General features: G+C 43.0%; 1 protein-coding gene across 1 annotated transcript in view; it reads right to left on the bottom strand.

Annotated features, from left to right (window-relative positions):
* Positions 1-13,129, bottom strand: part of CASTOR2 (cytosolic arginine sensor for mTORC1 subunit 2) — a 125,626-nt gene extending 112,497 nt beyond the window's left edge. The window contains exon 1 of the mRNA XM_059829345.1: positions 12,850-13,129. Coding sequence (XP_059685328.1) covers positions 12,850-12,962 — 113 coding nt within the window. The 5' untranslated portion in view covers positions 12,963-13,129. The remainder of the gene's footprint in view (positions 1-12,849) is intronic.
* Positions 13,130-21,198: the final 8,069 nt, after the last annotated feature.

Here is a 21,198-nt window from a genome sequence, read left to right as displayed (position 1 = left end):
TGTCCGGGAGGCAAAATTTTTAAAACCCCCAAGTGTCTTCCCCTTCAACGGCAACAGACATTTCAGAGTGTAAGGCCCATTGGCTTCCAATGAGCCTTGGGGTGCCAAGTGCTTAAGTCGGTTTTTTTTTAAATGGGACCTAGGTGATTCTGAAAATATTATCATGTACCTCACATTAGATTTGATATAAAGTGAACATTAAGTGGGAAGAAAACCTGACACTGTGAACATTTGACAAGTGCTTAGAAGGTAGGTCCTAATTCATTTTAAACTTTGTTTTATATAAGACTCATTTAAGGAGCACCATGAAATTGTTTCATTGTCCTTTTCTCTGTGCTGATCCTGCAAGGAATATATAATCAGTAATATATGTTTAAACAAGCCAAGGAAAAAGTACCACTCTATTTTGAATTCAGGAACTGTTCTATTCCTGTCACTGAGTTTTTCAAACCCAAGTAAAAGGGAAAAAAATGTTACTGTTGGAATTAAAAACACAAAATGACCAAATGTAATATTCAAAACATGATACTAGTAATACATATAGGATAAGGATAAGCTTGCCCTATAGTTTGGCAACAAGGTTAACACCATTGCTATTCGCACACCTCATACCTTTACAAATAAATTATTTCTGTCCCTACAACAAGATCTAATCATCTGACCATTGTCCTGGGCAGTAAAGAAAGTTAAAAAGTCAATCATTTCCACTCCAACTCTGAAATTAACCATCCCGTAGCTGTACTACTGCAACTGTCTGTGAGCCTGTGCCATAAATATAACCAAAATTATTTGGCTTCAAAGGTGTGGGTTTTGGTTTGTTTTTTTTTTTCTTTTCCCTGAACTTGGATCACACTCAGCAAGTTAACAGCAACTTCCGTAACACTGGAGGTGGGAACCGTTGACTCATGCCAGGAATTTCATCAACTGCTTTGCTATGATCCTCCAACTACACCCCCAGTTATCCCTCCAATGGAGACTGCACCTAAAGATAGAGCCATTAACTAAGTACTGTGGCCATCTACAAATCCATAAGAAAAATGCATGGTTACGTTCCAGTCAGTGGGAACTCGAGGTAACATGCCATGGAAGGGTATCAAACATGGATTAACAGCCAAAGATGTATCAGTTTAAAGCCTCAATTATACACTATAAACATAGAAGAATATTAAAGCATATGCTCATGTACATCTCAAAAGGACACAAATCTTCCATGAAGCATTTTACACATACGTGCACATACTAGTTATCATTTCTGACTTTCTTCCTGTTTTTTTTCCGACCAATAATTAGGTCATTATCACCTTTACAATGAGATATCCATTCGAAATACATTGCTTCACAAAATCATTAAAAACTAATAGATAACCATATTGTTTTGGGACTATTTAATTTTTAAATCATTGCCTAAGATCACAATTCAGCCACCATCTGAATGAACAAAGCCATTCAAACGGGCACAGGACACACAAAGTCCTTTTACTTTAGTCATTCCAGGCTGATTTCACACTCCTGTGCAAACAGAAAGTATTTCTGGCCTGTCACAGCATAAAAGCTACCAGGGGATAGCTCAGTGATTCGGCACAAACCCTTCCCTTAGAGACTTTTATCCTTCCTCAGACACAAGGCTTTCCCTACGTACAAACAGAGCGCTTGTCCTGGGGTCAAGCCTCAGCAGCCCCCGGATTACAGCACTGCGATGGGTAATGTGACAAGGCTTAAAGCCAAGAAAATGACTGTACATACAGGAATTATGAGAACCCCTCAGAAATGCAGGGCCTTGGAGTAACTTGATACCAATACGAAGACTACAGAGAAAACTCTTTCATATAGTATGGTTTCATCGCATGACCACTATTACAGTAGGATTTCAGTAACTGCACAACAACCAAAGCACAACTTTTACTGTAGGGCATCCACCACACAATACTGTACATTAAAGTCAAACCAAGTAACATTTGGACTTCATGCCGTTCTAATACTTTCCCTTACTTATGTCAAAGGCATAAATAAAGCTGCTGTGTAGAGGGCTTGGGTGGAAGTAGCTTCATTAGTCTTGTACATCCATCTAACACCCTTACAAATAGTAATTCAGCTTCTGCACTGGTACAGAAGCAAGTACATGCCCTTTCCCAAGACAAGCTTTGCTCTTACCCAGCTATGGAATTTTTTGGCTTCTAGTTTGTTTAAGTTAGAGCAGCCTCGAGGCTGCTCTAACTTCAGCTAGTTTTTCACAGTTTGCAGCCAATAAGCAGTTTCATATGAAATGCTCACAAAGAAACATAAAGGACCAATAAATTACTGCAGCAGTTTCTCCTCCATACCAACAGTTCTCTCCAAAACTGAGAGGTTGTACAAACTCACTCTTAAGTTCAAAAACACTTTGTCCTGTTTAAATGAGACATTAAATCACACATTATAATGCTATGCAGAAAGTAACGCCAAATGGAGCAAAGTTTTATAATGTCAACAAGGTGAACAACATGTGAACACAGAAGAGAGCAAAGCTCCACGCATGGCTCTAAGTACAAGATCCAACTGGACAAAATCCTGAGCAACCTGCTCTAGTGGACTCTGCCTTGAGCTGCGGCGTTGGGCTAGGTGATCTTCAGAGATCATTCTTGACCTCAACCATTCTGTGAAGATTTGCTATTTTCTGATTTTGTGATGACAGCATGGTACCAGGCTTAGACTGAAAACAACGCAAAAAGGTTAAGGCTCCACTATGGCATCAACTGTCAAAGTCCTGCGTGAGGCTCCCATGTAGTTATGAGAGATCAATACTCATTCACCAGGCCAACCCTGTGCTTTGTCATCCTCTGTTCCTCTTCCCCTCCCCACCATCGCTCCCCTCCAGAAAACCATAAAGCATGCTTTGGTCAAGCTGAATTCTTGCTAACCTCTTCTGTACTTAGCCAAAATTATACTGGTCTAGCAAAGTGGTTCCTGGCAGCCACCAAAATACTGTTACACCCGTATGCCAGAAATACTGAAAAGAAAGCAACCATTTTAAAAAAAATCTATGTCAAAAATGACACTCTGTTCTTTAGGAATCCAGTCGTTTTGTACATTTGTAACTACCATTACCTTGCCTGCAGTGCACGTAACTCAAACCAGTTTCATTTTCCAAAATGATGTATTAATTTCATTTGCACAGAAATTGCTATAGACTGTCTATTCTTTAAAAAAAAATAAAAATCCATCTCTATTTGTGTCCCCTTAGTCCATAAAAGGTAAGTATCATGACACACATAGTCCCACCACTCACTGCAGAAAACCATTCACTAACCAATCTAAAACTGGCGGTAAGCTCAGGAGGGAACGAGCCACAAGCCTATGGTTACACACCTTGCTAGTTCAGCAGATGCAAACAAGCCCCACACATTAAAACTCTGCTTGGCTTATGAAAATGCCAAATGGGCAATAACATATGCAACTCCAAACACATCATCTCAGTATATCATAAACTGTCCTAAATTTATCCCCACAGCAGTGAGACACAGGTTAATTCTAACATTTCCATTTTGCAACCAAGGAGTTCAAACATGAAAACAATTAAAAGCACAGTTTTATTTTAACATCAGCTAATCTGATTTAAAGATATCTGAAATAATTTTTTGAGTGATGGCATCTTAGGTGTAAATAAGAATTTAAATAACAACTATCAAAAGAAGTATGTTTGCTGCTGAAACTCCAAAGCAAATTAAACGAGTCAATTGAGGAGAAACCGGTGACAAAGCAACTGGAACTCGTCCGTTTACGCTATAAGCCAGATTTTGACAGCAACAGCATCTTCTGTAAGAAGGGAGAATATTTTCCTCATTTCAAATTACTCAGTTTAGTTCAGAATGATCACTAGTTCATTCCAGGTTGAGAAACAAATTAGGAACTGAAAAAGCAAGTAAACTTGTTTTTTTTCTTCCAGTCTGCCAACAAAAAGTAGCTGTGGGAGGCTGAGATCTACTAGCTCCAGTGCCTTGACAAGCATAGTCCCAAGCCACCGTTGGTTTTGTTTGTTCAGTACAGGTCACATTACACTCCTTAGTTATAAACGCAAAATAGGCTGAGATTCTTTTTCCTAAATACTCAGCACATTTACTATTGCTTCTTAGTTTAAAAACCAGCAAATGAAAACGTTTATTTTCCAGGTTATAATCAAACTCCAATTTCCACCCAAAAAGCAGCTTGAAAAAGATCACAACTGAAAAATTAATCAGGTAATAAGTCATACATCATTTTCAAAAAAGCATAAAAATAAAGACTAAGTAAATCTATGTAAATGTATTCAGTTGCTTAGATGCATACAGAGTATATCCTTCTCATTATTAAGAACAACCTTTTTTTCTTCTTGCCAAGACTACATTTATTTCCAAGTGAGTGCCTTAGAGGTTATCAAAAGAGAAGAGTCAATCTTTCCTTAGGAAGAGAAATAAAAGCTACAAATGTTAAACAAGATTAACATGGCCATTTCAATCAAGGTCTCTGACTTGTCAACTTCAACCAACTTACCCTGTAAAACAGCGTATCCGTGTGGCATCATAAAGGGTTGAATACTGATCTTTCAACCACAACACTAGGATAAATAATCAGGTATCACTAAAACCTGTGCATACCGTTACCCAGATTCTCCAACACATCACATTTCTAAAAAGCCTGAACAGAAAAAGACAGGGAGAGTCACACCTACCTTTTAACTGTTCTATCCATGTCAAAACTTGTAAACTTCCCCTCCCAGCTTTAGAAATTCCCCCAGTATCAATTTTTTTTTAATTCACTGATTTGAATACTTTACAGAAGTCCGAACGGTTGCGTTTTGCTCTAAAGTGGTGTAGCTTGCAACACCTTATGACATCTCTAGTATCCCCTGTAACGAGGACGCTGAAACTTTGCAGGCGAAGGAAAGGAACTTTTCCTTTACAGTTACATCTTGATCACATTCACACTTACAAAAGGGTTGGGTTTCTACTTTATAAACAATTTGTATTGAAAGAATCTGGGTCAAGGACAGCCTACCACCAATAACAGCCTACATGTCCCTACAATTACTGGCCAGTAAGTAGCACAAGTATCTTAAAAGCATCTATTCCATCACGCTAATGAAACTTAATTGGACTGCAAAGGTCTGGAAAAAAAAAAAAAAATCATTTTGCCTACTGAGACATCCCCACAAAAGCATACCTTGGAAGTCCCCAAAAGATTAACAAATGGTTTGCTGCCACCAAGCAAACTCATGACTTCTCTTTTCCATGTGCCAGCTTTGTGCTAAATAGCAACTCTGATGTCTCAGCATCACTGCTGTGAGCCCTCTAAAGCAGGTTGCAGTTCAGAAGTAGACTTTTTATTTTAAATCTCTAGTAAAGCACATTTAACAGACCAAAGTAAGGAAGTCGGTTCTGGTTGGTGAGGAGTTTAGGCATTCACTGCTTTTTTTGGATATGAAAATAAAACTTTATCAACCAGTACAAAATGTTTATTATACATCAGGCCACAAAAATGAGATCAGATTCCCTGTTTCCATGGTCAGCACAGTAAAAGTTTGTGCAGTATGTCTGAAACTAACAAGGGATTGTATAGTCACGAAACAGGCTTAATCAATCTTTATTTCTTCTGTGCTATAATAAGACATTTTTGTCTGTTGTTTTCTCTCTTAACAAATATATCTTACAGTTAGCTACACAAAACCAAGCTGAGCTCGGGGGAGGAGAGATCTTTTTGCTTTGAAATGATAACTGCAACTTACAAGCTTTGCTCTGTTGATTCTGAACTGCAATGAATGGAGTTATTTCCTCACATTCCTGTTGTATAATTCTTCCTTTACCAGCCTTCAGCTATCAGCAGATCAGAGCTGGAGTTTACTCTGGAGTTGGCAGTAAACAAAAGAACAAATCTGCACTGTTTCCTCTAAAAAAAGAAATTGTAGCCCTTGTCCAAATATATTAAAACATTGAAACATGCAGGACGATTAAGGAGTTGTGTGTTAGATAAATGAGGTAGTGTACTCAACAGATTAAAAAAAAAGAGAGAAGAATTAAGTGGACAGATTTACATATTTATAGAGCACAAACAAGGCATTGTCAAATAGTTCCAGCCATCAAATACAGCCTAATTTAAGTTATAACTCAGTGGAAGAAGTAGCCTGTGGATTCAAACTACTGTGTGTAACAATGACGAATGCACAATAGTCATACTTTTCCTTAACAGACCTGCAATACATTTGTCCTACTGCTGAAGCATAAGAGCACCCAGCTTGCAGGGGGAGCCATCTAGGAACTAATAAAAGCCACAGTTTTCATTTAAGTATTGACCTTCATCTGAAAGTAATAAATAAATATTCAGCTGAAGGGATTTTTAATGAGCTACATGGCAAAAAAAAAATATTTTTCCTCTTTTTTTATTTCTCAGCTCAACATCAGTGGGCACCAGTGTTGTTTCCTTCACATCACTGATGTTGTGCCTTATCCCCAGATGATGCATTACATCTATGCAACAGCTCTGCCAATGGATGGAAACAGTTTAGCATGGGAAATAAGAAAAAACAACCAGCCCACTACAAACTACAGCCAGGTATTTATTTATTTAAAAGGCAAATGTCCAAGTTCAGAAAAGAGAAAGAAAAAAAAAAATCTTAAAAAAAATGAACAGCCCTGCTAAAACATCCAATATCTAAACCAACATTTCTCCAGCACACGGTGCTCCCCAGCATTACACTGTGGGTTTGATCCAGTACTTCTGTTCCACCTTTTGCATCTCATTTAGTTTCTAAGCACTCCTGTCAGCTTCTGACTTGGCATCAGCCTTAGCCAACCACATGGTAGGTTGAGGACTGCATGACAGGACTGCCAGGCAAAGACAGACGTAAAATAAGGTAGTGCCCCACTGGTCAGCCCATGTGCCAGAAACAGAAAAGAAAGGGAAATAATAACAATGTTTGTAGATAAACAATAAGAGACCATCAGGAAGGAAGCCTGCTCTTCCCAAGGTTTGATGTATTAAAACACGGCAGAATGTTCTCACAGCCCAGCAGCAGCTGAAACACCCAGCAGCCCTGAACACAAATTAACGAAATTCACAATTGAAGAGCTCATGTCCTCCATTAGCCCAAAAAAGTAACTTCTATTCTCTCTCCTTCTCATTTAACCGATTCTCACCAGCTCTTACTGATCCTGAATATCCACCACTAAGTTCAGCACCATACGTGCACAGGGTGATGCAAACAAGAAGGCAAAGTGCTTTGGGGAAAGGCAGGCAGGCGGCTTTAGCCATGAGGCTTCACATCACTCCAGCCTCCTGTGGTGTCGGGACATCAGCGCTTGGTCCTTCTATAACAGATGGTCACCAAGTCAGGCTAAAAAAGAAGTCCCCAAACCTCAGATATCACACACATACACCCCCAGAAAAAAAAAAACAAAACAAAAACCAAAAACAGAAGAGAAGACGTTTGGGAGTCTTCGCCACACCGAAAGAAAACATGAGCAACCTCTTTTAGATGAGTAAATGTTGCCTTATAACCTGCAAAAGCCTTTATTCAGTGGTCTTCCTAGGACATACAGGATGGTAGAAGCCAAAGTGAAAAAAAATAAAAAATGTTTTAACAACAGGAGTAACTTGCCTTTGCCAGATGATCACCCAATGTTGCAGACCAATCTGTATTTCATAAAAGGGCATAAACGACATTTGTTCGTCTGAGTTCATACCAACGGAAACAGACTATTGATCTCCTGAATGTCCTCAAATGATGCACAGATACATTTTAAGCACTTGTTTGTCCTATTATGCTCTAAAATCCAAAATAGACCTTTTATTACAGTATCTCCAATTTTAGGACACCTAGACAGTAAACAAGTGATCAGGGAATGAGAAACACTTATATTAATAGCAACAACACACTGTTCATAAGTAGAGGTGTCAATTATTACTAAGCACAAGGGCTAGATTACCAAAAATACCATCACAAACTTAGCAAAGCTAACAAACCTAGTTTCATTATTTGCTCAAAGACCAAAGAAAATCCAGCTTATTCTGTACAGGTTATCATTGTTTACCTCTTGCTACATTTTTGTTAGAATGAATATTTTTAAGCCCCTCTCCACTCTAAGAATACCTCCCGCCTCCAAGCATCCCATGGTAAAGGCAGCATGACAAGCAGCATTGAACATGGGGCAGAGACCAGCCTAGCTCTTCTACCCTATCCAGCTTCTCTGGGAAGTATCCCACTCGCGTGGCCAGCTTTCTGTATTTAGCACCAAATCTGCAAGCTTGCAAAGTGCCTGTAATTGTGCTTCAAGTCACCAATATACACAAACCGCACCTCTAGAAGGCGACCTGAGCATCTTGGAAAACAAACCAGACTGACAGATGCTTTAGAAATGGCTGCCTTAAACACTTCTGTGACCGAGGTCTCATCCTTCACACATGCAGAGCTTGTTCCTTCTCTTCAGCACGCTGAAATAATGACCATCTCAAACTAAATAGTATCAGAAAATTCTCAGAGATTTTAAAATCTGTGATGCTAGACACATGACCTACAATTCTTTTAATCGCCCAGCCCTGTGAACAAACTAACCTCTCAACTTCATCCTGGCTGTAACTTAGCATCATTAGAATTTATATAATACCTTTCTCCCTCAACTACTTTATTTCACTGTTTACCACCAAATCTTTATATTAGGTACCGGAACAGAGAGAGGAAAGGCTACTTGTTAACTCATTGACTCCAGATGTTCAAGGGTCTACCAAAGTATTACCCAGAAATCAGGCTAATTACATTATACAGATACAGTGCTTGGAAGAACCCTGACCCCACTTTATGCTCCAGGACTTAAACTCTCCATATATTTTTATATACACTCAAAAGACAAGGTCAGGCTCACCTTCCTTCTCCCTACTGTATGCACTGGTGGCTCAGTGCAAGCATTATCCAAGACTGTCCTTCCTCCCCCTCCATTCAGATTTAAGTCATATGCAGTAAAAGGAGATGCAGTTAAAAATATTTTGCAATTAGGAAGAAAAAAAAAAAATCAAGATAGGAATGTAGCAGCACATTAGTATATCTATCAAGTCCTCAAGCAGGTTACTTGTGGCACATCACCCAATAGCATGAGATGGTTTAACTCTGACCAAGAAAGTGGAAAGGAGACACTTAATTTTGGTGGAAGAGACGCTATTCTTTTTGCTGCACACAGGGAGCTGAAGGTGGGAGTTTACAGACGAGCACAGTTCTCTGCCCCAGAGAACTAACATTTATAGAGGCACGTACAAAAGAAAAAGGACGCAATGCTAAAACCAGGCACAGTTGTTATATTTCCATACATAAACACACAGCATGCCTTCTGAATAGGCGAAGATCCTTAGCACCAAGGAACTCCCAAGTCAAACACGGGCACAGCACAATCAGTAGAACACTAGGATGATGATGACAGCAATAGCAAAAAGATTAGACACATGCAGATCTTCAGCATGCAACTACAAATGACACGGATCTGATCCTCCACTCAGGTGCCTGGCAGAGCTCAGCTGAAATCAATAGATCTGCACTTATTTAGACAAGCAGAGCAACAAGAGCACATTGCTCAGCGTAACTGCTTAGGAGTTGCGCTATTATTTATTTCCGGACTACCTGTCTTAATGCAACTTTACATAAAATATCTCATGCCTAACTTAAAGTTATGATTAATAGTGTTTTTTCTTTCTGCTCAGTTCAGCCCACTGTTTTACTCACTACTGGTCTCACCTCTTCACCTCGTTAACTGCTTTCTTGCTTCTGGCCATCGGAATAGTTCCAAAATTGCCGTTCTTTGTTCAAAAAATACTGCTATTGTAACAGAAGCTAAATTAAAAGACTCATGTCATGAACGAGGGCAGGCTGAAAGTGGCAAAAGGCCAAATAAAAAGAAGGAGATTTGTTACTTTTCCTTCCCAAGAGGATTAAGAAAAACGTACAAGATTTTAAAAACTGCTCCAGCCCTTTTCCCTGGTGTATGAGAACATGAAAGAGACTCCAATACTCCCTCCAGATGACTTCTCAGAAGAGCCTATGTAAAAATTGTAGAGTTTCTTGCATGACTAACATAAGGTACTGATGATGTCATTGCCACCTCTTCGGATCACATCTGTCCCACAAATCATTATTTCTTACTGGCAGCCTTGCAGCACAGGTAAAAACTCTGTTTAAGGTCTCACTGGGAAAAATGTAGGTGATGTAAGTAACCAGCATCTTTGTTATCTCATCAGAAAAGATTAGCAGGGACGTAGGCCACCTTCCCCTTTCATCCCCCAAGTGGTTCTTTTCAGATGAGGTGGTTGGGAGGGGAGATTTGTCTTGCACCCATATAAAAAGTTGTTGTCTCCTGGGCACACTCACTTCTTAAAGGAGGAGGAAAAAAAAAACACAGTGGGATCATAAATTTATGGATTTACATCTCCCAGAGACCCTCACCTTCCTCATACACATGGTGTTCGTCAGAGCAGAAGGTCTGTGGGGCAGGGACCTGGTTTGCCTCAGGGCATGTAAAAAGCACACGGGAGAAAGCAATGTTTCAGTGCTATCAGTTGTCTTAAGAATAACACAAACAAGCTTCCCCTTCTCTCCCCTGCATCTCTACCCTCTGCAAAAACAACAAAACAAACAAAAGGGAAATAAAGTTTCCCATACCAACAAACCTTTCCACAAACAGTTTTGTTCCTGACCAGTGAGATTCCATGAAAGCTAGGGAAAGATTATTCACACTCACTGTGTGTGGAAAGGGCCAGACACCCCAGTGACCAGAGGCAATACCAAACTGTCAAGGGCTGCACCCAAATGCAGCACAAGGTATCACACCCCAAAGGGCTTACCTTACTGCCCTAACCCTTTCACAGCTCTCTAACGTTGAAGATGTGAAACAGAGCATGAAACAAAAAGACAACAGGGCCATCCCTGAACTTAACAAAAAATAAAAAAAAAAATCTACTAAATCCCAGTCTATGCATCAGGGGTGACAGATCTAAAGATTTCACTGTTGACATTAACAGTGAGGTTTTAAGCATGGCAGGGGGAGCAGCAACCCCCCTCCCAAAAAATCAGCAACCACTTTCAATTATAATGAAACAACACATTAAAACCAGAAATTTAAGATTGGAGAGCCTTTAATGCCCTGTTGAGTATTCAGGGACAGCAGTAAACAAGGTGCTGATATACTTTACACTGCAAACAATGTTAGTGGTGAGCCAAATGGGATGAGCCCCAAATCAGAGTGAAATTTCAATGCATGAAGTTTGACTGTAAGATAAGGGACTGTAATCAAATTACACCACAAATAGGTCCATTCATCCGTAAGCATTATTGCAGAGAGAGGATTGAATTACAGCTTGGAATAAAACAATTTAAGAAATAAAACGCAAATTTATTATCTATTTATTATTTTCCTACTGCCAAAGAAAATGTCCCACCTTCATACAAGAACGCTATCCGAGACGAATCTGGGGAGAAAACTGAAATACTAATTATCAGGCTGGAAAAACAAGAAGAGTTTGAGTTGTGTTATTTACATTCCCATTCCTCTTTCTGAATAGAGCAACAAAGTCAACAAGCTAGGTGAAGACACAGGACTAGGCATTTGCAATTCAAGTTATTTTGCTGCGAAAGGCCTAGGCAGCTTATGCACATTCAATAAACCGGCCAGAGTATTTTTTTTTCCTCCCCTTAAGAAAAAATGAATTTCTCACAGTGCCTTCCACTACGTTGTGGTGGGTTTTTTTTTTTCCCCCCCGAAAGCTATCACAATTGATATTACTCAATACCACAATTTTTAAAGAGAACCAAGTGCAAGGCATGCATTGCCCCTCATCCTCCTCCAATTTGGCAGCACTTAAAAAGCACCTTTTAAAGCAAACACGCGTGTGGACGGTTCGCTCTTTCAGTAAGTGCTGCAAGGAACAACAACCAGGGGAAAAAAAAAAAAAAGAGCGAGAGGAAAAAAAACCACTCCTCCTCCTCCTCCTCCTCTCGTTGCTGTTGTTGCCTTTGTTGTCCGGCGGTCGCCCCGCGCCTGCAGCCGGCCCCGGCCGGGCCCCCCCGGCCCCCACCTGTTCTCATTCATCCGCTGCCGGCAGAGCGCAGCTCCCGGCCGCGGCGGCCCGGGAAGGGCGCAGGCGGCAGGCGCCTCCCGGGGGGCTGCCCTCAACCGTGACGGGGGACCCCGAACTCCAGCGCTCACCCCCATCACCGTCTGCCAGGCTTGGGATGGGGGTGTGTATGTGTGTGTGTGTGTGTAGGGAAGAGCCAGGTGTCCCCCCTCGCCCCCAAAAAACCCTGGCCTCTGGCGAGGAGGGTGCCCCGCTCACCTCGGCACCCTGACTTCTGGCACGGAGGGTGCCCTCACCCGCCCCAGCACCCTGCCCCTTTAGAGGGTGGCCCCCCGACTCTAGCAGCCCGCCCCTTTGCAGGAAGAAGGGTACCCTGCCCCCTTGCAAGGAGGGTGCCCCCCACCCACCCCAACACCCTGCCCCCTTGCAAGAAGGGTGCCCCGCACCGCAGGACCCTGCCCCCTTGCAAGGAGGGGTGCCCTCCATCCCAGGACCCGGCGTTTTCTCAAGGAGGGCGCCCCCCACCCCACCCCCTTGCAAGAAGGAGGGTGCCCTGCCCCCTCGCAAGGAAGGTACCCCCCCACCCCAGCCCCTTCGCAGGGACGGAGGGTGCCCCCCACTCCAGCACCCTGCCCCTCTGCAGCAAGGAGGGTGCCCTCCCAGCACCCGGCCCCCGTGTAGCAAGGAGGATACCCCCCAACACCTTGCCCCTCGCAAGGAGGGCGCCCCCCAACACCCTGTCCCCCCGCAGGGAGGGCGCCCCCGGCCCCGCGCTGCCCCAGCACCTACCTCGTCTTGGAGGACAGGAAAGCAAGTTTGATTAATCCATAGGTAAACAACTGGATGCTCTCCTTGGCTATGCTGGCCACTCTGAGCCTGTGCTCTAGGATGTGCAGTTCCATCTTTTCCTCTTTCTCATTTGTAGTTCATCTATCCCTGGGGTTTATTTTGTGTTTTTGAATGGGGAGGGGGAGGGGGGCTGTTATTGTCGGTGCCTTTTTTTTTTTTTTTCCCCCTGGCTCCTTCTCCTCCTTCCCGGCTCCGGGGGCGGGGAGGGACCGGCAAGGGGGGGATGAGGGAGCCGAGGGTGCAAAAGTTGGACCGGCGGGGGAGGCCGGCGGGGCGCGGAGCGGAGCCGGGCAGGGAGGCAGCGGAGCCCGGAGTGCCGAGCAGCTGGTGCTCGCTGGAACAAACAACTTGCCACTCAACCCCGGCCCAGCGCGCCTGCGCGCCGCCCCGCCGCATGCCGGGGCTTGGAGTCCGCGCCGCCGCCGCGGGACGGGACGGGAGGGGACGGGACGGGACGGGACGGGACGGTCCGCCCTGCCCTGCCCTGCCCTGCCCAGGGGGCCCGGGCAGCACCCCCCACAGCACCGCCTCTGCCTTCAGGTGCGATTTTGACCAGTCACTTAAAAAAAAAAATAAAAAAAGAAAGTTATTACAAATACTTGTAAGCGACCAACCTTTTTTTGGTTCGGTTCGGTTTGGTTTGGTTTATTTTCATTGCACCTACATTCGACTCGGGCAGGGGAGGCACAAAGGGCATCTGGAAAATCTTCCACAACCCAAAAAACCAGCAGAAAGGAGACTGTCAGAAATTTTCATTAACAATAGGCAAATATTCAACTCTTACCCGCTTTATTCTTCTATCTGGCACACAGGGAGTCCTCGTCCACTTCCCTGGGCAGCAAAAATAAAGTGCAAAAAACCCGAATTTGCATGATAGTATTAGAGAGGTAAAATCACAGCTGTTAAGAACATAAAAACAGCCTCCTGTGCGTGTGGCAGTTGGTAATGTTGGAAGGGCGAATGGCCTGTTCATCCCAGACCTTGCCCTGCTCCTCAGCAACGAGGCTGAAGGGAGGTAGGAATGGACGGACCTTCAAACCAGCACCCCAGACATGGGGGCTGCAGCAGGAGGGCCACAGGGCTGGCATCAAGACACTGACCCCAGCCATGCTGTTTGTGAGCACCAGCTCCTCTGCACAGAGCCCCACTGACACCGTGCAGACTAAAACAGGAATTAAATTCAGGGTTGGGGTGTCCTTAAAGCAGGACTTGGGCCATAAACATGATTTTAGCTTCTGTGCAGGGCTCCTCCCCTTGACTTCGGATCACGCTGATTCAGCCATGAACAACAATACCACCACCTAGATCACTATGCAACGTTTCATTAGTAGATCTCAAAGAGGCTTTATAAAGACCATCAACAGCAACCCTTCTGTTCAACACATGGGGAAACTGAGGCATGGGACGTGTCCAGGGGCGCAAGATCAGAGCTCTGTTAGCCAAGCCCCACTCCAGGCCATTCTTCTTCCCTGTACAGAAGGAAGGGCTTCTGCAGTTGTAAATTAAGCTTTTAGGGCCTGTGTTCTTGTGGCAGAAAGCCCTTGAATCCAGCTCTGGAGACAAGCTTCTGAAACTAGGATTTCCAAACCCTTTCTATTCTGTTAGTTCCCACTGGATGGCTGTATTTCTCCCCTGGACATGTCTGTTCTTCCTCTGCCTGTGGCCATACTTCTGAAAGGCTGTCTAAATTTTGTTATATCCCAAAAGGAAAAAATTGAAATTAGAGGCATTCATATCAATAGTTAGTCAAAATCATTCAGAGGAAAGGCAACAAAGATAAAATATCAAATCTCTACTTCATTTTTTAAAAGTTTTTAAAAACTGAGGAGTCATTTTCCTTTGTTGCCTCACACAGAAGTTCAGGTGACTGTAGGTGTTGCATTTTAGGAAGCTGAAAAGGGTTTTTAAACTGCTTCCACTGCCAGTTCAAGGTCTTGGTCTTCAAAGCTCTGAATGTATCTGCGCCCAGCTACAAAAAGTGCCTGCACCTGCATCTACAAACCACAGACCTATCTGTGTTCCTCTGGGACAATGCAGACCACAGAGCCCAGAAGGAAGCAGCCAGGGACAAAACATGCACTGTCAAGGTTGCTGTGAGCTTCCAGAGGAAATCAGACAAATGTAGCCTGAATTGGCTACTTCTAGGAAATGCTGCAAAACTTTCCTCTTAAAATATTTTTCCATCATAATCAGGGCATCATTCACAACATCAACTCTTCCCCTTCCCACTTAGAGAAAAAAATATGCTGCCCCCAAGCAAAGCTTTCTCAACCCAGAGAGGCCAGACACTCCAGGAAGGCCACCAGGGATTATGCTATTACCAGTCTAATTACCACAGAAAATGCTTACATGAAACAATGAGAGATGGTAGAACAAACCCAAAGGTAAAATCAGTGGGGACCTCTTGAAGCAGCAAATCATCAGAGACTTTGTTCTGCCTGCAGGGAAGGAGAAAAGAGGCCCTGAGTTAGTCATCTGGATTTACTGAAAAAAGAAGAATCGAGCAAACAAGAAAAAAAAAAAATTCCCCCAAACCCACGAAACACAAAAATACTTCTTCATTTTCTAAGGTTGCATCTGGCGCTCTCCAAAATTGCAATGTCTTTCCTGGGTCTGATCAGCTGCTATGGTTTTCCAAGTCCTTCAAAGAAGGCCTGAAGGCTCCTTTGAGATGGAAACACAGACCTCATGGCTACGTGAACCTTCACATAGTTGACTGTAAGAAGCATTAGGAAAATATAAAGCCCTACCAACACCCAACCTAATTTTCTACACATGAAAAATATGCCTAGCTCAGCACAGGCAAATTTTTCAAGAGCACGCAACCTGGCAATTAGCCAAATACTATTAAGTGCCCCCTCCTCCTGCTGTCATTAGTATTCAGATCTCTCTCTCCCTTGTTGCCAGGTATACCTGGGAGATTCCATGCAGGGAGCAGCCTAGAATGTGTTATTATACATAACACGCTATAATATCTTTTGATTATTGCAATTCCAAGTTTTCCATATTTTTGCAGCTCAAAAGGACTCACTTGGCCCAGCCGCAGAGCAGGGACCTGTTGTGCAAGATGATGTAACCACGCTTCTTTATTAAAACCAAAACCCACTCCCTGCCCACACAGCTTCCAATGTCAGTTACCGCAGCACATGCTGGGCAGACAGAACAAAGAAACGGGGAGAACGGACAAGAAAACAGGAAGATGAGAGAGCAGCAAAACAAATCTCAGTATGAGGACCAGGCACCATGAGTCACCTCCTGCCTGGATGGAGAGGAGAGCATTTATGAACCATCAAAAGTAGATGAGATTTCTAAGAGCTCTAGGTCAGAGACCCCCCATAAGGCTAAGCAAAACTTGGGTTTTGAAGCCTTGAGGCTAGAGGTTTCCCTGGTAGAAGAACGCAGACTGTACTTGGGCTGATGGGAAGTTTTCAGATATCTCAGCTTCTGCTCATGATCACAAGGACCTTCTCACTGGCGAGCAGGGGAAGAGCCATCTCCTGTTTGCCCTGGGGCACTGTTTGTCTGGAAGTGAGGTCCTCAGAAGGAACACAGTGTTTTATGAAAAACCTGAATTCAAGAAGATCGTCTGTATTTTTGCCTTGAACATTTATCTCAGCAGCAACCAAGGTACAGCCAGGTACAGGTCACCAACAGTCCTTCGAGAGGCTCTAGCTCTTGTGAGTCTGAATTTTGTCTGAATGTGAAATTTCTCATAAAGCACACTGCAGTCCAACATCCAAGTCTCTGCATGCAGATTGCTTCCAAACCAAACTGAAACACTCAACAACAACCAGTGTTTCAGGAAAAAGAAATTTTTAAAAATGTAAAAGCAGTTTAGGTGAAAGGAATGTAATTACACACTCTGACGAACAGTTCATGAAGAGCAGCACTGTACACAGAGGAAAAATAAAGGGGAATTTCTAATCACGTGAGTCATCATGTTTTATGCAGTTACTCCAAACTACAGCAGGATATTTCAGTATTATTTTATTTAGATGGTGGAAGGAAGTTCTTAAATCATTTGTGGTCTCTACTGATACCATAAAAAAAGCCCCAAATTACCCTACTTAGTTCTCAAAGATGAAGCTATGGTAGCCTTTTACAGATGGATTTTAACATGCAGTATCTAAATTTTTGGCAATAAAACCTCTTTTAAAAAAAAAAGATATAATTCAGATTAAATTCTCTCACATTTGTATGACATTGCACTGTTGCGAGTCTAACATTGCTCTGCTGTTGGCAGAATTATGCTCTTCTTTCAGAAACATCTGAAGTTCAACAGCATCTTGACCTCTGACTAGGGCTTATAACAGCTTCTAAGATCTAAAATAGCAGATAATACAAGTCTTAATGTGAATGATGTAATGGCAATACCCTGGATAAATATGCCCAAGGCAAGATGAATCCAGTGTCACAGTTGTTTATACTAGCATTTGCTTTTCTGCAGTAGACAGAGCATATGAAGTTCTTAGCACGTCTATAGCTCTGGTGTAAAACCAGGGTCACTGTGCATTTCTGGGGTCCCTTTCAGACTCAGTACATGAGGGACACAGCAATCTGTTCCAACTTCTAAGCTCAGAGAGTACTTCTTGAATGCAGACTGTGTTTAAAGCTTTGAGGACTGGAGGTATCTTCAGGTCAGTCGCTGGTTTTGACCAAAAGGGAAGCCATCACATCTCTTAACAGCCTTAACCAGTTTATTTTGAGATGAAAGTTACTAAGTAACTATAATTATCCTGGAACTCCTTGCTTAAGTTAAACAGGCCTTTTTGACCCAGGCAGGGTAATGCTTCTTTAGACAAACAGGTAAACAAAGGCACAGAAAGGCAGGCAAGGAACCAAGGTCACATCGTTAGTTATTATCGTTTTGGCAGTACAACTCATAGGCCACTGCTTGATCATGAGACCTCTACGAGGTTGTCTGAGGCAGACAGACAGGATGGGTTTACAAGCTGCAATCTTACACTTCAGTGACAATTAGTCTCTTCTAAAAAAAAAAATCAGTTCTTTAAGAATAATCATGTGTAAAATATGAAAAAATAAAAAAGGAAAAAAAACGCTTCCCAAAAGATAGCTTCTGGGCTTGCTTGTGAAAAATCACCCATTTGTTTAATTGAAAAGAGCGATTTATCAGGCTAATTTCCTTCTAGCAACCAGAGACCTTTCAAAACTTGATTGCAGTTAATGTGCCAGTGTTTCAAAGCATTTTATTCAACTATCAAATAAGCTAATGAAGACCTTTAATTTACTGTTGAAGTACAAAGTGGGCTGAGCAGGTCAGACATTTCATGCTGCCCGGGCAGCAGAGGTGCGGACGAGACTCTGCTGTTGCATCAGCTCCTCAGAGAGGCCCAGAGGTCCTGCAGGAGAGCTGGGGGAGGCCAAACCAGTAAAAGGATGTGCAGAGGCAGCTCCCACTCTGTGTACAAGCCACGTTACCCCTAACCTGAATAGCAGCAGAGAGCTCCAATTAAACATTCACAAGCCAGCTTGCAAATGGGGATTATACGACTAAATACTTTGGTCAGGAAGGACAAAACCTCACCTCTTGGTTCCCCCATCTACATTCTGTGCTTTGGTGACACCTAACTAGAAGAACAGAAATCAATGGGACTCCCAGTGCTGGGCTGGGGAAAGGAAGTTTTGGCACTTGTAATCAATGTTACATGGCCTCTGGATAGAAGAGATGAAACAGAGTGTACCTGTCATGTACAGCGGGACATAGCAACTACCAACTGCAGTAGCAAACAACTGCAAGTAACTTGCCAAAAACTCAGAACACCACGAAGTGTCAGGCTAATACAATACTGTCCCCATCTAAGGCAAGCAAAATTTGCTCGGCTTTGGCCTGCGAGGAGCCAAGCACAAATATATGGTCTTCAATTGATCTCCGATTCCTTGTTCTCTTTGCTAGTGGTGGGCAAAGCTCATCCACATCCTTGGAGATTCAATGGTTACAGCCACTCCTACAAATCCCTCGTTCTCAGTAACACCTGGACGCATTAATAAGTTGCACTTATGACTTTGCTGGAAACATTCTAAGTCTGGGAGGGAAAATTATTATTTACAATAAGAGGAAAAGTAGTGCATGTGTTGCTGAACCAAAACATCACATGAGATAAAAGCTGAAAGCTTCCTAGCCAAGATGCTGATCACAGTGGTTTACTGATCAGGTGAGCTACTTAAATGTGTCTGCTGCAATAAGCATTATTGAAACGGACCCAGTTCAGCCCGTTAGCTCTACACAAAGCCAGGTGAAATAACATGTCATTGTTGATGCAAAACTGAGACAGCATGGCTCAGGATGTGGGAAGGACGTCTTCACAGCTACTAGAAGGTGTTAAAAATGACCTCATCTTCTCATTTACTTCTGGTACTGAAATAGGCAATTGAAGAAAATATCCCCTCCCCCCCCCGGCCTCCTAAAGATCAACACATCTGCAAACACATTCTGCAAACCTAAGGGGAGAAAGCCAGATTGTAGCCTGCCTTATCTCTTCTGACTTGCTAAATGTATTTCAGGCCTCAAGCATCACATGACTGTATATAACGTGTGGATACAATAACTAATGTGGCTTTCATAACGGATCAGCAGGGATCAGCAATGTTGAACAAACACCCTTATTTGCAAAAGCACCTTCCCAGCCCATGAAGCAGGTGACCTTGTCTCCCAAGGGTTACAGTGCAAAGTTAATGATCCGCAAATTAAGCATTAGAAACTCATGTGAAATTTATCCACAGCTCCCCCTTCACCTCACCTTTTTGCACTGAATCAAACAGATGCTGTCACTGCTCTATAGAAACCTAGTGCAATAAAAAAGGCCAGTTCCTGACAGCACAGGAGGCAGCGGACAGTCCATTTTCTGCAAGAAGGCACCTGCTGGTGGGGACAAGATTTCATGAGAAAGCATAGATCAGTATCTTGTTGAATGTCCTTTGTTGTACCTCCAGCTGAAGAACATAACACATCTCACATAGCCCTGCCTAGTCATAGGGCAGACTAGATAGGACTCCACAGCAATCTGGGGACTCCTAAAGACCGGGTCAAAGTATAAGCTATTAACATTTTCCAGAACAGTTTTCTACGCACTGGGAAGTTCCGATCGTACAGGACAAAATCCTGTATGCTCTGCTGGATCACAGGATTCAGGTATTCGCAAGATTTAATTCCAGATGAAATGCCACATGGAAGAATTCCCTGCACGTTGCCTCTCACGTTCTCAATAAATTACATCTTGTATCTTGACAGTGAGGCAGCCTTATTTGCCCATGTATTTAACAGAGTAACCTTATGTGCACACACTCCTGACCACACTATGCTTCTCTTAGAACTGGTGTAGCTAAGTTGGGTTCACAGGGTTTTGCCACTTCCACTTGAGGAACCCTTGAATCGCTTGGTCAGTATAACCTCCAGCTAAGTCCTGAGGCTTTTTTGACTTTGTGGGCCTGTGAATGCCATGCTTTTTCCTCTTTTTGGCTGTGGCAATGCATTTACTGCTGTTGAAGCTGGCTTTAGAAGTTGCAGCCTGCCCTAAGGGACTAATTCCTACACATTTGCTGTGCTAGTCAAAGCTTTTGTCTGGCTACAGGACAAACAGGGAGCTCCTATGACAGAAATTCAGTGAAGAGGAAGAAACAGTGAATACTTTAAATGCACTCTAACGCCTGCCCCCTTTAAGAGAAGCTGAGGCAAGCTGGCACAAATCCCAGGTAGGCAAGGCAGCTTTGCTGAGACAAAGCAGGGCCTGTTGGTCATTTGTCTGTAAGAGGTGGAGGGCCTGAGCCGGCATGTCCAGGCCTCTCTTGGCAGGAGCTCCAACAGGGAGCCAGCCTGGTCTCTCTAACAGCCTCCATTCCCTCCAGCACATTGTCAGCACTTATTCCCTCCTGTTTGTCTTCTTCAGCAGGGTCTTTTTTTACATGATTACTTTGATACAAATGAGACCTCCTGGAGTGATTTAGAAGGTGAAGCCCAGTTGTTCCCATGGTCTCTAACACGGGGTCTTCCTTCCCCTTTTGATTCCAGACAGCACATTCCAGCAAATACTTGAAAATGCTCTCCTCCTCTTGCATCTCATACCAGGATAAGATTTTTAACTCACTGCTATCCCTTGAAAACAGGATACAGCAGCATGCACAACAACTACTCTCATGCACTCCATGGAGTTTAATACTAGAGATAGACCAAAACCAAAATGAAGGATGTACTAAAAGAGATATAATATAACTGCACAATTAGGAAATGTACACACATTTGCCTACACAAGGCCTGCTTCTATTACACTTGGG

The sequence above is a fragment of the Gavia stellata genome, chromosome 25, assembly GCF_030936135.1.
Source record: "Gavia stellata isolate bGavSte3 chromosome 25, bGavSte3.hap2, whole genome shotgun sequence".
NCBI lineage: Eukaryota > Metazoa > Chordata > Aves > Gaviiformes > Gaviidae > Gavia > Gavia stellata.
This window is presented reverse-complemented; position numbering and strand designations above follow the sequence as displayed.